The sequence below is a fragment of the Priapulus caudatus genome, unplaced genomic scaffold (assembly GCF_000485595.1).
Source record: "Priapulus caudatus unplaced genomic scaffold, Priapulus_caudatus-5.0.1 Scaffold1396, whole genome shotgun sequence".
NCBI classification, from domain to species: Eukaryota; Metazoa; Priapulida; class Priapulimorpha; order Priapulimorphida; family Priapulidae; genus Priapulus; species Priapulus caudatus.
Window position 1 is genome coordinate 8,979 of NW_014578457.1, and position 13,987 is coordinate 22,965.

At 43.8% G+C, this 13,987-nt stretch overlaps 2 protein-coding genes across 2 annotated transcripts in view; one reads left to right on the top strand and one right to left on the bottom strand.

The window, feature by feature from the left end:
- Nucleotides 1–3,588, bottom strand: part of LOC106816496 (syntaxin-5-like) — a gene marked incomplete at its 3' end in the record, with an annotated part of 9,267 nt that extends 5,679 nt beyond the window's left edge. The window contains exons 1-4 of the mRNA XM_014821120.1: nucleotides 3,390–3,588; nucleotides 1,956–2,060; nucleotides 1,459–1,544; nucleotides 756–935 (exon numbers count right to left, since the gene is read on the bottom strand). Coding sequence (XP_014676606.1) covers nucleotides 756–935; nucleotides 1,459–1,515 — 237 coding nt within the window. The remainder of the gene's footprint in view (nucleotides 1–755; nucleotides 936–1,458; nucleotides 1,545–1,955; nucleotides 2,061–3,389) is intronic.
- Nucleotides 3,589–3,676: 88 nt separating this feature from the next.
- The window catches only part of LOC106816497 (methionine synthase-like), a 40,818-nt gene continuing 30,507 nt past the window's right edge, over nucleotides 3,677–13,987 (top strand). Inside the window, 11 exon segments of the mRNA XM_014821121.1 lie at nucleotides 3,677–3,766; nucleotides 4,984–5,201; nucleotides 5,705–5,827; nucleotides 6,720–6,809; nucleotides 7,480–7,549; nucleotides 8,110–8,202; nucleotides 8,750–8,856; nucleotides 10,793–10,852; nucleotides 11,254–11,348; nucleotides 12,157–12,319; nucleotides 13,710–13,791. Coding sequence (XP_014676607.1) covers nucleotides 3,739–3,766; nucleotides 4,984–5,201; nucleotides 5,705–5,827; nucleotides 6,720–6,809; nucleotides 7,480–7,549; nucleotides 8,110–8,202; nucleotides 8,750–8,856; nucleotides 10,793–10,852; nucleotides 11,254–11,348; nucleotides 12,157–12,319; nucleotides 13,710–13,791 — 1,129 coding nt within the window. The 5' untranslated portion in view covers nucleotides 3,677–3,738.

Sequence of the window (13,987 nt, forward strand, 5' to 3'; positions counted from 1 at the left end):
TCACCCTGTCATCTCTACCCTGCTATCCTGTTATCCTATAAATTCCTCTAATCCTCTAGGCCTGGCTTCGATCAAGACTGGTAAGAAGAATCCGATTCACAAATACTTTGCTGTAGCTAATCTTAGTGATTATTTGAACCATTCCTATATATACATGTACTATATATTGTAATATTTGTCATGAGCATTTCCATTGTATGCAGATTAGTGGCGCCATATAATCGGCGAGAGAGTCAGAGCGGGAAGAGATATGCGCGTTGTTGGTCATGGGCTTAGCACCGTTCATAATAAACTTCGTTATCACACTGGAAAAACATTATATGGAGAGTCGTTATTACACTGGCCTTTACGTGTTATTACATATTCAATTATACATTGTTAATTAAAGTTGTCGAGTTAAACAAACTTTCTGTGTTAGACGTATTATCTGTTGGTTTCACGCCGGGACGGGTTATTTCTGACCGTAACAATACACATAGCTCTTTTCACCATTCCAACTGCCTCAGAGGGCACTAAATCGGTGCACCAATTCTCATTAAAACAAATTCCAGGACAGAACATTTGTGAGTCTACCACTTTTGCAATCCCAGCTATTACTCTCTAATAACACATAATATTAACCCACTAAACATATTAATATATATAATTAAAACAGAATATTAATATATATAACATGAATATAAAATATGAATATATATATAACATAAATATAAAATATCAATGTATAATAAATAATGATGGCCGACCGGACTCACCATGCGGCTCTGCATGGACTTCAGCGTCGACATGAACTCGGTCGTTCTGTCGCGGCACGTCATGTCTGCGTCGAGCGGGCCGGACCGTGCAGGGCTCGCGTACCGCGCGACGCCGCTCGCCGCGCCTACGTTCAGCGCCCTCTGGTGGGGGACTCCGTTTGTTCGATGACCGTTGCGTGCCTGCGAGAAACATGAGGAGATGGCGTGACGCCAGTGAAAAAAATACACGGGGCTCGGGGCGATTTAGCCCCCGAAATGCCAAAAAGAGCCCCGGAAATGGCAAAAAGAGCCCCTGTAAATTTGCATAGAGTTCAATGCAAACCATTAAAGTGCTATTTTCATGCACGCGAGCTTGAAAAGTAGCCCCCGAAAAATGATTTTTTCCCTGGGTGACGCGGATGAGAGCGCGACCTGCTGCCGCCGCATTAATCGGCGAGGGAACGTGCGAGATTCGCTTGGAAAACGATCCATGGGGCGCTCCCGGCAACGACACGGGACGACGGGCACCTCGTACTCTACGAAAATCAACTTTGACTATGGAAACATCGGAGAAGGAACTTCCGAGCAACGACACACGACAACTGGCATTACTTTACGACGGGTACGTCGCACGCTACGAAAATAATCTCTAATTACGGAAACATCGGCGAAGGAATTTTCGAGCGCTGCGAAGCGTGTGCGGGGTCGCCGCCGGCTGCCCTACCTGGTTGTAGTCGGGTTGAGATTCTCCCTCAGAGGTGCGTCGCCGTCGCGTGAGCATCTGAGAAGCATAGCCACAAACCCATCAACCTGGAAAGCAAACAGGGGAGATTGACCACGGCACGACCACATGTCGATTTAACAGCAACCGAGAGAGGTCGACCGGCAAAGAAATCGATAAAGGTTTGCTATCTAATTCGATTTTTATGAAAGTACACGTTGGTGATTTTGTTAACGGTTTCTCACTTTTCAACAAATTACATTAGGAAATATTATTGGGAAATACACAATGATTTTTTTCAATATTCGTCAAGTAATAAATACGATTGACATCGACCTCACAAATATTTATTCGGTATGTAAGTTGTGAATTTGGTACAGAACCTATCAATCGTAGCAAGTAAGGATTTTTCAAAAAAATTATTGAACATATTGAAAACAGACCGTGCAAAGTTTATACCGTAAACAAACGAAGTTTCACCAAATGAATGAATCAGTTACTTTTTGATCATGCAAGGGCGGTAGGACTTGGTCGACACAGCTCCACTCCCAATCACGAATCGTCGATCAGACTCGTCAGTGTTTTCACTCGCAGCACGTTACCTCCTGCAAATGTGTAGTAACAGGCATAAACCCAGACACATGGCAAATGCTATTGGGGTTCTCCTCAGCCTTTTAATGCAAGACGAGTCCGACATAAAAGCTGGAGCTGATTTGCGGCATCCCATATATACTCTCTGATGTACCTATTACCTAAACTATACGCCTCAATTTCTAGCTGAATTTTCTTTTAACAATCCAAACACAGTCGTGCTGTTTTCACAGCCTGATGTATACTTTCCCTAACTGATCGAGTTTGCCTGTGTATCGTGGCCGCTTATGACACGTGTAATCGAGTCCAATTGGTACAACCCCCTTCACGGGCCCTCCCCCATTCATTCATAGATGACATGAGTACTGAAATTCCCGAGCAGAACAATGGCTACACCACGAGGCAGTTTGTCTTCTGTTCCCTTTGCTATCACGGCTCTAGCTCCCTCAATTCAGAGAAGCATTGCATGCTAACTGTGAAAATGATGGCTCATGCATAGTTCAGCACCCCAGATTAGTTAAGCACATATATGCAAAAACGCATTTGCGAGGTCCCAAACTATCCTTGATCTAAAGTGATTAGTTAATCAATCAATGAACTAACGATAAGTTGACCGACTTCCTGCGTCAAATACGGCCCTAGTATAGAAAACATGTCCCACAATACTTCATGTCTACAATACAATATACAATGGGTCATGTCTTCTAGACTAGTGCCTCAAATACCGCTAATGTAATTTCAACGCATCAATCGAGTTGATTCTCGTAGGTTGTTTTGAACCGCCTACTAGCAGTTTGTTTTGAAGATGGAAAGGCATCTGAGGACACTTCACTTTTATATGAGGTAGCAGGCAAGATTAAATGTGTCGCATAACAGTCTGCATTCCGTTTACAGGTAAGAGGCGTAATGTTGACATAACAATGTTGTCATGATTGCTGATTGCGTGATGGTGATCAATGACTGTGTATTCCCGTCTGTGTAGTCCGAGCCGACGCAGACCCTAGTAATGCGGTTAAACCCGCACCCTCAGATTAGCAAAAGCGGAGTTATGACGTCTGCATTTGCGGACTACCGTCTGTGGTGCTGTGTGACCCAATTTAAAACTAAAAGTAAAATACTAAAAGGGACTATCCGACCAGCATGGATGCTATGGTCGCTGTCCCATACAAATCGCCCCTAAACTTGTTTACAGTCATTCGGAAGTCGCAGAACGGGGAGCCTACTGCAACACTACTTGCCTAGCGAAGGAAATAAATTAAACGTTATTATTATTATTAATATTACTAATACTAGGCCCCTAATCCACTAATCCACTAATTGTAAACAGCTGAGCCGATTCGTACTTCAAAGTTGGGAGTCGTGATATTGGTGTCATTAGCCTTCGACTGGGTTGGAGTGTGATCACCGGACGTAGTGGCAAGTAGGGTTCACGTCTACCATAACCAAAGAGCGCTCGTCTAACACAAATACATTAAATTAAGCTTTACAACTAAAAATCACACGTATCAACTACCAACTACAGAAATATTGTTGCAATACGTCACCGACTAGGAACTGCTCAATTATTTCACGCGATCTTGTGTGCGCCACCTATCGATCGCCGGGGCAATAGTCCGCTAAATACGTAAACTTCAATATAAAAAATAGGCCCTACCACTAGCCACTATGAAATCATTGAAATTCTGATCGTGCATGAGCCTGGCATGGACGAAACAGTTGCGTAAGCATATTCCTTTTAAGTTTGTTAAAATTCAAATAGGAGTCCAAGTACATGAATCTATTTTATATATATACAGCAATTCAGATTAATTCCGCGTACGGTGTAGATTCGATATTGTTGACGTTGTATGACATCATACATTCATGATGTAGCGATTGTAGCCTACATCTCTCCGTCTCACGTACATTTATGCTTTTTAATTTTATACTGGGCTGTTGACAATCGGTTCGATTTCAGGATTTGTAAATTGGCAAGATTGCAGTGCTCCTCTCAAATCTCTTGAACAGTCATTGTTCAACTATCTTGTGTCAAGTTTCTGACAGAAAAAGTGTGTGTGTGTGAAAAGCTAGCTTTAGTAGCGCCCTAATCCTAATCCTAAACCCTAATCCTAAACCCTAATCCTAACCCTAACCATATCAAATAGTGACCAGGGTACGTTCCGGCATTACCTTGGGGGACATAGACCCTATGAGCTTTAGTAGCCCAATTATTTGTGTATGTTTACAGAATTTAACATACACATATGTTAGAAACGAGCTGCCTCGGCGCTTCGCGTCTCTGCAGCTGTAGGCGAGGCGCTACGTGCCTCGGCATTCGATGAGAAAATGCCCTGTTTGAGAGCTGAGACAGGGACACTTTGAAACCATGAAACTGCATAAAATGTGCCAATTTGGCTGTATTTGTGTGCATATTTTGTGCATAAAACAAAAAAACTGCCGAATTTCTGTAACACGTCCGTCCAAGTTAACAGCTCAATCCGAGTAGGCAAAATAACAGGTGTGCGCTACCGTCCTGCGAACATCCGCTCACGTGACTCACTAGCTTCGCTTGTAGCTGGTTGTCTACGGTCGCGCTGTGCAGCGCGGTATTACGGTGCACTGGGTGTACGCGGGCGAGCAAGTACATCGCAGCAGTAACAGCAGCAGTAAGACGCGCCAAATATATAAATAGATATTTCATAGATAACCTCAAAACCTCGTAAATATCAGTCTTCAAAAGTCCTATAGGGACTATAATGAAGTACGATTTATATATAAATATATATATATACCGTATTTAATAAATATATATTAATATTGATATATATATGTATATATATATATATTTTATTCATATATATTATATAATATATATGATTAAAAAAGGACGTAGTTTTAAAAAGGATATTTCCTCGAGAGCAGCTGCATTGATGTAGTTCTAACTGTTTGTATCTTTAGGTTGGATTTGTATTAGTCGACTACGGCTGCAAAATTTCCGCAAAACGGTCTCTGTAACATTTGACACCTCGGCCATTGCTCGGGCGAGTGCGGTAACGTGCACAGGCAAGAACTTCGGCCTCTCTCCACGAACAAGGAACATGGCAGCTGCGGAAATATGCAAGATTCTGCAGGAAAGAATAATGGTCCTGGATGGTGCTATGGGTACAATGATTCAGGTAATAAAGCAGCCTAACCAGGCTGTGGGGCTAACGTCAATGCAATGGTCTCTCAACACATAACCATTTCTTATAGAGCTATATATTAGAGCTAGTGTATGAGTATAGGGCGTGGGCAGACATGCAGACACATATGCAGGCGTCTGACACAGTGCCGAATACACATATCTACACAGACACACAAATACGCGGGCAGAGATACAGCATCATAGCATGTATTGATGACACACATACACACACACTTATGCACACATGTACATGCACAGCACACACACACCAGGACTGCGCACAAAGACATGCACAGATCGCCAACACATGCAGCCACACACACAAACACAACACACACACACACACGACACAACCCATCACGACACACACATAAAACACACCACACCCAACACACCACGACCACACACACCACACATGTGCGCACAGACTGACATACAAACGCAAGTGTGCGTACGTCTGCGTTCATCATGGCTTCTCCGCGTTTACTTCCGCAGCGCCATCGCTTCGATGAGGATTCCTTTCGAGGCGTCGAGTTCAAGGACCATCCGAAGTCGCTGAAGGGTAACAACGACCTGCTGAGTCTCACCCAGCCAGATATCATCTATGGCATTCACAAGGTACGTGCTAACGAGCTTGCTAATGAGATCTAGTGAGATTGCCTAACGAGCTCACGCGACCATGTAAACTGCCCGCCGCATATCTCCGGCGACTAGGGGGGTGGGGGGGCAGATGACGGTAATCGAGGAGGGGAGAGATTTTTTTATGTATTTATGTATTTGGTGAGGGGTTTGAATTTTTCTATCAACCTAGGCATTTTTATATCAATGATTTCTATCAATGATTTTCTATTAATTTTTCTATCAACCTAGGCTATTTTTCCATCTACAAGTTGCCCTTAGGCATACTATGTCGTTGGCATCTACGGACATGATGGCAAAGTGTTGGTGAAGTTTTCAATTGTGACGGTCGTCGATTTAATAGGGAAAAAATTGGGACCATTTACAGCCTGTTTGGTAGCAGGAAACTATGGGTTCACTATGATATGGGCTACTGACCTTGCTTCCATATCTCTCCGTGTAGACCTATCTCTCTAATTGCCCGATTGAACTCAAACTGAGCTATTTGTCTGCCTGTAATGATTGACAGGTAGCGCTGGCAAATCAACGCTGTGTTAGGACATTCTAAAAACAACGGTCAGTAACGAATTCCCGTAAGGTCATCATGTTGGCTTGCACATGGGTACGACCATTTACACACTGGGTGATCTTGACCACCTATAGAAATAATATCTAAGGCATGTGAAGTTGCCTTGCTCACAGAGCCATTGCAGTTATCTCTGTAGAGGCAAGGCTGGTAGGAGGTGGCAGCTAGTTATTAAGGACAGATTGTTGCAGCGTCAGGCTCCTACGAGGAACCTTCAATCATCCGTTGCAAGACTGTTTCAGAACTCCTGAACTTCGCTTCGTTCACTTGCCGTCTGACGGCGTCGTTTGTTTGTTTGTTTTACAGGCTTACCTAGAAGCTGGGGCTGACCTCATAGAGACAAATACATTCAGTGGCACGCGCATCGCTCAGTCTGACTACGGCCTAGAAGATCAGGTACGTTACACCTTGACCTGGGGTTTGAATTTTGCCAAGGCAGCAGCAAAAGGGCTGTGGTTGCCTTCGCTTACTTGTTGCTATGCGTCGAAAGTTTAACGATGCGGACGGTGAGGGAATATGACGACCATCATACCTTATTGTCCTCCATGTCCTTTTTATGAATTACACGTTCTGTGTGTTTTCTTATACATCCCCCACGTCTATGAAAATGTTGATGGAAAGGAAGTAGCCTTGGTGTTGATCCATTAAGGGAAATGTTTATCGTCGTGCACTGAAGATTTTGATATTAAATCCAAGGCAGCTTTTGTCTTGCATTACAAAAATGCGTTCCATCGCTGGTCCTTGTCACACCAGAGTGGTCTGCTCATTGTTGCGAGTGATTAGAATTACATTTATATCATTGTATTTGGCTTAAGTTTCAATTTCTAAGTGTATATGAGGTGAAGCAGCTCAATCGTCCGCCTTAAATATAATAGTGGAATGATCTTTCATGAATAATACCTGCAGAGTTTGTTTTTCACGCAAATGATGCCTCTCCAAACCTCCGAAAACAATCGGATCAGTCACACTTGTTTCTAGCAGAGACGACATCCACTTTCGCACGCCGCTCCCTACGTGCCGTGGCCCAAGGTTTGGTAATCGTCTCCGTTTTTACCTGTCGCTGCAGGCTTACCGCATAAACAAAGAATCGGCCCAGGTCGCGAGGAGAGCAGCAGATGACGTTGCCACGGCGACAGGTGAGTCGCACTCGCTTCTTACCATTCTTGCTGTTTGTAAACTTCATCATTGCTTTTTCAACGCTTCACTGACCCCTACGGGAGTCGGATGAATAAATGAACAAACGAACGAACCAACGACCTTGCTTTCGTAACTCGTTAACCTAGTCTGCATAATTGAGCTTCGCACATGCACGCCACAGACGCACGCGGAATTGTCGCAGTGAGATCGTGTGCGCAAATACCAGGTCATTTTGCGATGAGCCAACGTAATGTCGTCGGGTGGATTAAGAAATGATAGAATGGACGATGATGTTGTTGATGGTGATGATGAATGGACGAATGGATGATGATGTTGGATCGATGATGATGATGATGTATTTGTTGATGATGATGTTGATGATGATGATGAATGGAAGAATGGATGATCATGTTGGATGGATGATGATGATGATGTTGATGATGATGATGAATGGACGAATGGATGATGATGATGATGATGGTGATGATGATGATGATGAATGGACGAATGGATGATGTTGATGATGATGATGATGTTGATGAGTTGTTTCGTTGACCAGGCATTCCTCGATACGTAGTCGGCACACTGGGACCAACGAACAAGACTCTGTCCATCTCGCCGTCCGTGGAACAGCCGGCCTACAGGAACGTCAGTAAGTACACTCGCGCTCGCTGCGTGCACGATTACGAAGGGAAAGCCTGACATCCAGCCAACCATCGATCCAGACACACATAGAGCCATATGGGCAGACAGTCGCCCAGCAAGCAAGCTAAACAGCAGTACTGGGGCCCGTTGTCAGAAACAAAATTACTCTTAGCTTACATTACATTAGTCTTAACATTACTCTTAGCATGCAATTTTTCACGTAGATTGGACCTCTACACATTGCGTATGAGGAACTCGTGACTTCAACACGTTTCTGTCGAGGGTGGACAAGAAAAAGTCGATGCTAGTATTAAGACTGATTTGATTTCTGATTTTGATTCTTGATTTATATCTCCTTGGTTTTCTTCTGGCTCGCATTCCCATCTGCAATAACGAGGGCTCGCAAGAGATGCCGACGCGGGCTAGCCGTGTCCAGAAGCGTGAGCGGGTGTCCAGTGGTTGAGGAGTCAATGTTTGCATCGCGTTGGCTGCTTCGCGTTCGCTCCTGTCTTGTACTCGCTGTTCTTTGACCGCGTGCGTTTGCTGTCTCGCAGCCTTCGACGAGCTGGTGTCCAACTACCTGGAGCAGGGCCACGGTCTGGTGGATGGCGGGGCCGATGTTCTCATGGTGGAGACAATATTTGACACGGCGAATGCCAAGGTGTGTGTGTGCGCTGCGTGCGTGCGTGCGTGCGTGCGTGCGTACGTGCATGTATGTGCATGTGCATGCATGCAAGCTTCGTTTGGGTGTGTGTATGTGTGGGTGCACGCGTGCTTGTGTGTGCGTGAATGCGTTCGTGCGTGCGTATTTGCATGGGTTTGTAAATGCGGGCGTGTATTGGTGTGCTTATGTGTGCGCTCATGCGTACTTCTGCGCATGGATTTGTGCATGCGTGCATGTGAGTGCTTAATTATGAGTATAGAAGTGAATGTATTGTTGTGGGTGCTGCCCCCCCTTCCCCCTCTTCCTCCCCCTCCCCCTCCCCTCCCCCTGTTTCAATTTCATCCTGGGGAGAACCCTGGGTGCACATGTTTGCGTGCATGCATGCTGCGTACGTGTATGGATATGTGGTTGCGGGCGTGTGAGTGCATATGCACGTGCGTGTGAAGTGAGAATTACAAACGTTTAAAAGTGACCAAAAAGATACAGACAATTATGGAGTCCGTAATAAAATTTACAGTAGCTCTAGTACTATAGCCCGCTTACATTAACTGCCGCTGGCAGTTAATGCCAGTGGCAGTTAATGCCAGCGGCAGTTAATGTAAGCGGGCTATAGTACTAGAGCTAGTAGTTACGCAGCTTTTCGAAAGGCTGAAAAGGAAAAGTCGAAAGCACACAGAAAGAATGAGTACATGCAAATAGTATGCTGATAAGAGGAGAGTTGTGCAAAACTTTTTATGGTGTCCTATATCATCAGCCAGCTAGGTGCTCAATGACCTAGTAAGTTTATTTTACTGGAGGGGTTGCAGGCATAAATCAGTGCCACTAGCAATCCATATGTGAGTATGGCATATACGCTATGAACTATAGTACCTATAAATTGATTTTCAGTAAAAGTAATTGTTGCTTCCTGAAATTTGCAGGCAAGCCTACCAGAAATTCCTGGAATGATTATAACTATTGAATGAATATTGTATAAATACATGTATAGACCATATGTATTAGCCAAACCCATGATAACTAGCATGTAAATATTATACCAAACAATATTATGCTAATTCAACACGGAATTTGTGTCAAATCATTATAATGCATAGCTGGTCTGCTACTCTCGCTTACATATGGCTAGTGTCACTGAGGGGACTACCTGCACCCCTTCAGTAAAATGAACTCAATTGGGCATTAAGCACATTGCTGATACTATGGTTAACAGAACTATAAAATGTTCTGTGCACCTTTCCTTTTACAGTGTACTATTTGTATGTACTTGTCTTTTTTTCTGCATGTTTATAGGAGATTTGCAGAAAGTTCCGTAACTGCCCATAAATGTTATTACAGACTCTCCGTTCCTAATATTTTTTCACTTTTCTGCATAGTCCTCAATGCTCAATTCAAAGTGTGTGTGAGTGTGTAGGCGCACGTGCTTGCTTGTGTGCATGCGTGCATGCATGTGTTTTACTGCATATAGTATACGTGCATGTATATGCACGCGCGTGTCTGTGCTGCAGTCAGTGCAGTGCATGTGTATGCACGCGCGTGTGTGTGCTGCAGTGCATGTGTATGTGCATAAGTGTGTGCACGTGTGTATGCGCACGAGTGTGTGCATGTGTATGTGCGTGCGTGTATGTATGTGTATGTGTGTGTATGTGTGCATGTGTATGTGCGTGCGTGTATGCATGTGTATGTGCATGCATGTGTGCATGTGTATGTGTGTGTGTAGTGTGATCATCAAACTGTGTACTTTATTTATAATGCAGAATGGAACAGTATCTACCTATTCGGTTGCCTAATGTTACTTAGCTATGCCATACTGTACGTGTAAACGTTGGCAAATTGCTCCTAAACTAGCATATTTCTGTTGCATAACTGGAATAACACTTTCATAATGTTATGTGATAAAAAACGCACAAAAACATGTTGACTTTTTCCCCTCCAGGCGGCGCTATATGCAATTCAGCTGCTCTTCGAAGAACTGGGCAGAAGACTTCCATTGTTTGTGAGTGAAGTTTCCTTCGGCCCTTCGGCCCACGTGTTGATTCTGGCATTGTACTATCTGCCTCAATATCTGCGTTATGGACGTTCATTTGTTACAGCAGTTGCCAGCCATTACGATTAATTACCACACGTGCCTGCATGTGTAGGCAAAAAATGGGTCCTATTGTTGAGCTAAAGATTCAAAGAATTTAACATCGCAGTTTATATTCGTCACATTGCAGTATATGTTAGAGGTTTTGGGATTCGGAATGGGCCACCATGTTTGTTTATTACGCCACTCCACCATAGAAGTCCAATGAAGCTGTCTGGGAAACAACCGCGAATGCACGGAGGCGGAGTGCGAACCGGCCCGACGAGTCGCGTGTATTTGTAAACAGCGCGGTAGCCGGTTGTTTTTGCCAGGTTTCCGGGACCATCGTTGATAAGAGCGGCAGGACGCTGTCCGGCCAGACTGTTGAGGCATTTACTGTCAGCACTTCCCACGCCAAGCCACTCTGGTGCGTGTCCATGCGCGTTCTTGACGCCATCTAGCGAGAGAAAATGCAAAGTATGGGGGAAGAGGCTCCTTTAACATGACGTTACGGCGCCCCGTACACGTCTTACAGTCGCAACACAGTGCAGTGTCTTCGGCCAGTGAGAAATTCGCGTAGTCTTTTTCGTCTCCCTGCAGATGGTTCGGTTAGAGGTATAGCTCTAAGGGCAGTAATGAGATGACATGTACGCGACTGCATTTTACATTATTTTGCCAGATTACCCCTCGTGCCTATCGATGGCAAAGCCACAGAGTGTGGGCTAATGAGAATTTATTTAATTAATTACTTAATTAATTTATTAATTACAGGACTTTCGCTCCGTTGACTGTCTGGTTGGGACGGTGGTAATTTTGAGTTGGTGTCAGCAGATTTTTAAGTTTGGGATTAATTCAGCTTTGAAGTTCTCACAGTATTGTACTCGTTGTCATTATGTTACATATTCCTCATATTTACACTACACATAGGCTTGTACTTACATTACCTGTAGACTTGTAGCTACATTGCATGTACCTTTATACTTACATTACATGTATGTTTAGAATTACATTACATGTATCATACATGTAATGTAATTCTAAACATACAGTATGTTTAGAATTACATTACATATAGACTTTCACCTACATTACGCTAACATCTAGCCATATACTTACATTACATGTAGATTTATGCCTGTATTACATGTGGACGTATTACCTACAGTACGTGTAGACTCATGCCTATATGCTGACCTCTGTGTGACCTTGCATTGCTTGTATTACACGTACGACAGCCTCGGTCTGAACTGCGCTCTGGGAGCAGACGCCATGAGGCCGTTTATCGAGACGATCAGCATGGAAACGACGTCGTACGTGATCTGCTATCCGAACGCCGGAATGCCGAACACGTTCGGTGAATACGACGAGACGCCGGAGACGATGGCTCAGATGCTCGGGGTGCGTGCGTGTTTGTGTGCGTGCGTGTGTGTGTGCGTGTGTTTTTGTGCATGCGTGTGTGTATGTGTGCATGTGTGTGCGTGCGTGTGCGTGTGTGTGTATGTGTGCATGTGTGTGCGTGTGCGTGTGCGTGTGCGTGTGCGTATGTGTGAGTGTGTGTGCATGTGTGCGCATGTGTGTGTGTGTGTGTGTGTGTGTACGTGCGTGCATGCATGCATGTGCACCCGCGTGTGTGCTAGCTAACCTGTGTGTATGTGCATGTGTGGGTGACTGACACTGACTGCATTCAGTATATCTGTATATCTCTGATCCAAGATCTTTGTTACTGTTTTTAAAACAGCACGTTAATCTATAAAATCTGTTAAGTGCATTTCGTTGTTAAGCCAGGGCTACACACGGATTTTACCACAAAGTCTGACTCATCTTCGCTCAGGGACACACTAATCTGCAGGCATATCTATAAATATTTCGTAGCTTATATCTCTCTTCCACAGAAAACTTCTAAACATGTCATTAAATCCAATGAACTGAACTTTGATGTAGCTGACATTATTATAGATATCATTCTCTACAGCTAGGATACTGTATATCATCATGAACATGTATAAATCATCGTCTTGTTACCGGGGTTTATCTGTTCTTCATTGATGTCAGGATGTTGCCCACATCAGTGGAATAGCCTACATTATATATATACTAACGAATGCTAATAGTGAGTGAGAAGGTTTATGAGCTGCAGGGTATTTGAGGGGTGAAAAAGTAGGATGCAACCTTATGGTAAGCGTGTGTCTGATAGTGGGGAGGGATTTTCTGCAGGTAAACACATTTTAGATGATCACCTTCTCAATTTTGGGGATCGTCCAAATGCATCAGAGCATCTTATAAAGTGTGAAATATTGTGCTCACTTCCCTCTGTCAATTAGACAAGTAGAACAACAGATAATTGTATAAGGTTGTAAACCACCTCATAGCAATACCGGCGAATAGATATCTGATCCATGGGATGTCAGGTACCAGATCGAAAAACCCCCACAAATTTCGGCACCTGCACTGCAACAACAACGCATTCAAATCCTACCCGTGGGTGTTGTGGAAGCAACGGACGTTGAAATTTTTAAGTCAAGGCTTCACTCCCACATGCACGCGAACCCACTTTAAGAGGACACCAGTTGCATTGCACTCACATCATCATTATGCACCTGTTTGTTTATTGGGTTTATCCCTGGAGGCACTTACTATATCCAGTGTAGTGGACGCCGACAAGTACAAGAACATAACATAACAGAACAAAATTTCATTGACTACGGGGTTTGTGTTGATGCAGTTCGGTCAGCGTGAAGGACATGCATCTATATTATTGGACACTGATCATTGTGTGATATTGTTGCAGTCATTTGCCAGGGATGGACTAGTCAATATTGTTGGTGGATGCTGTGGTACCACACCGGCACACATTAGGTATGTGGATGCGTGTGCACTCATAGTCATAATATAATATATGTACATGTATATGTATGCGTACATGCACATATGTGTACACATAGGCATAATATAATATATCTACATGTACATGTACTCGTACATGCACATATGTGTACACATAGGCATAATATAATATATCTACATGTACATGTACTCGTACGTAAACATAAACACATAAAACATAAT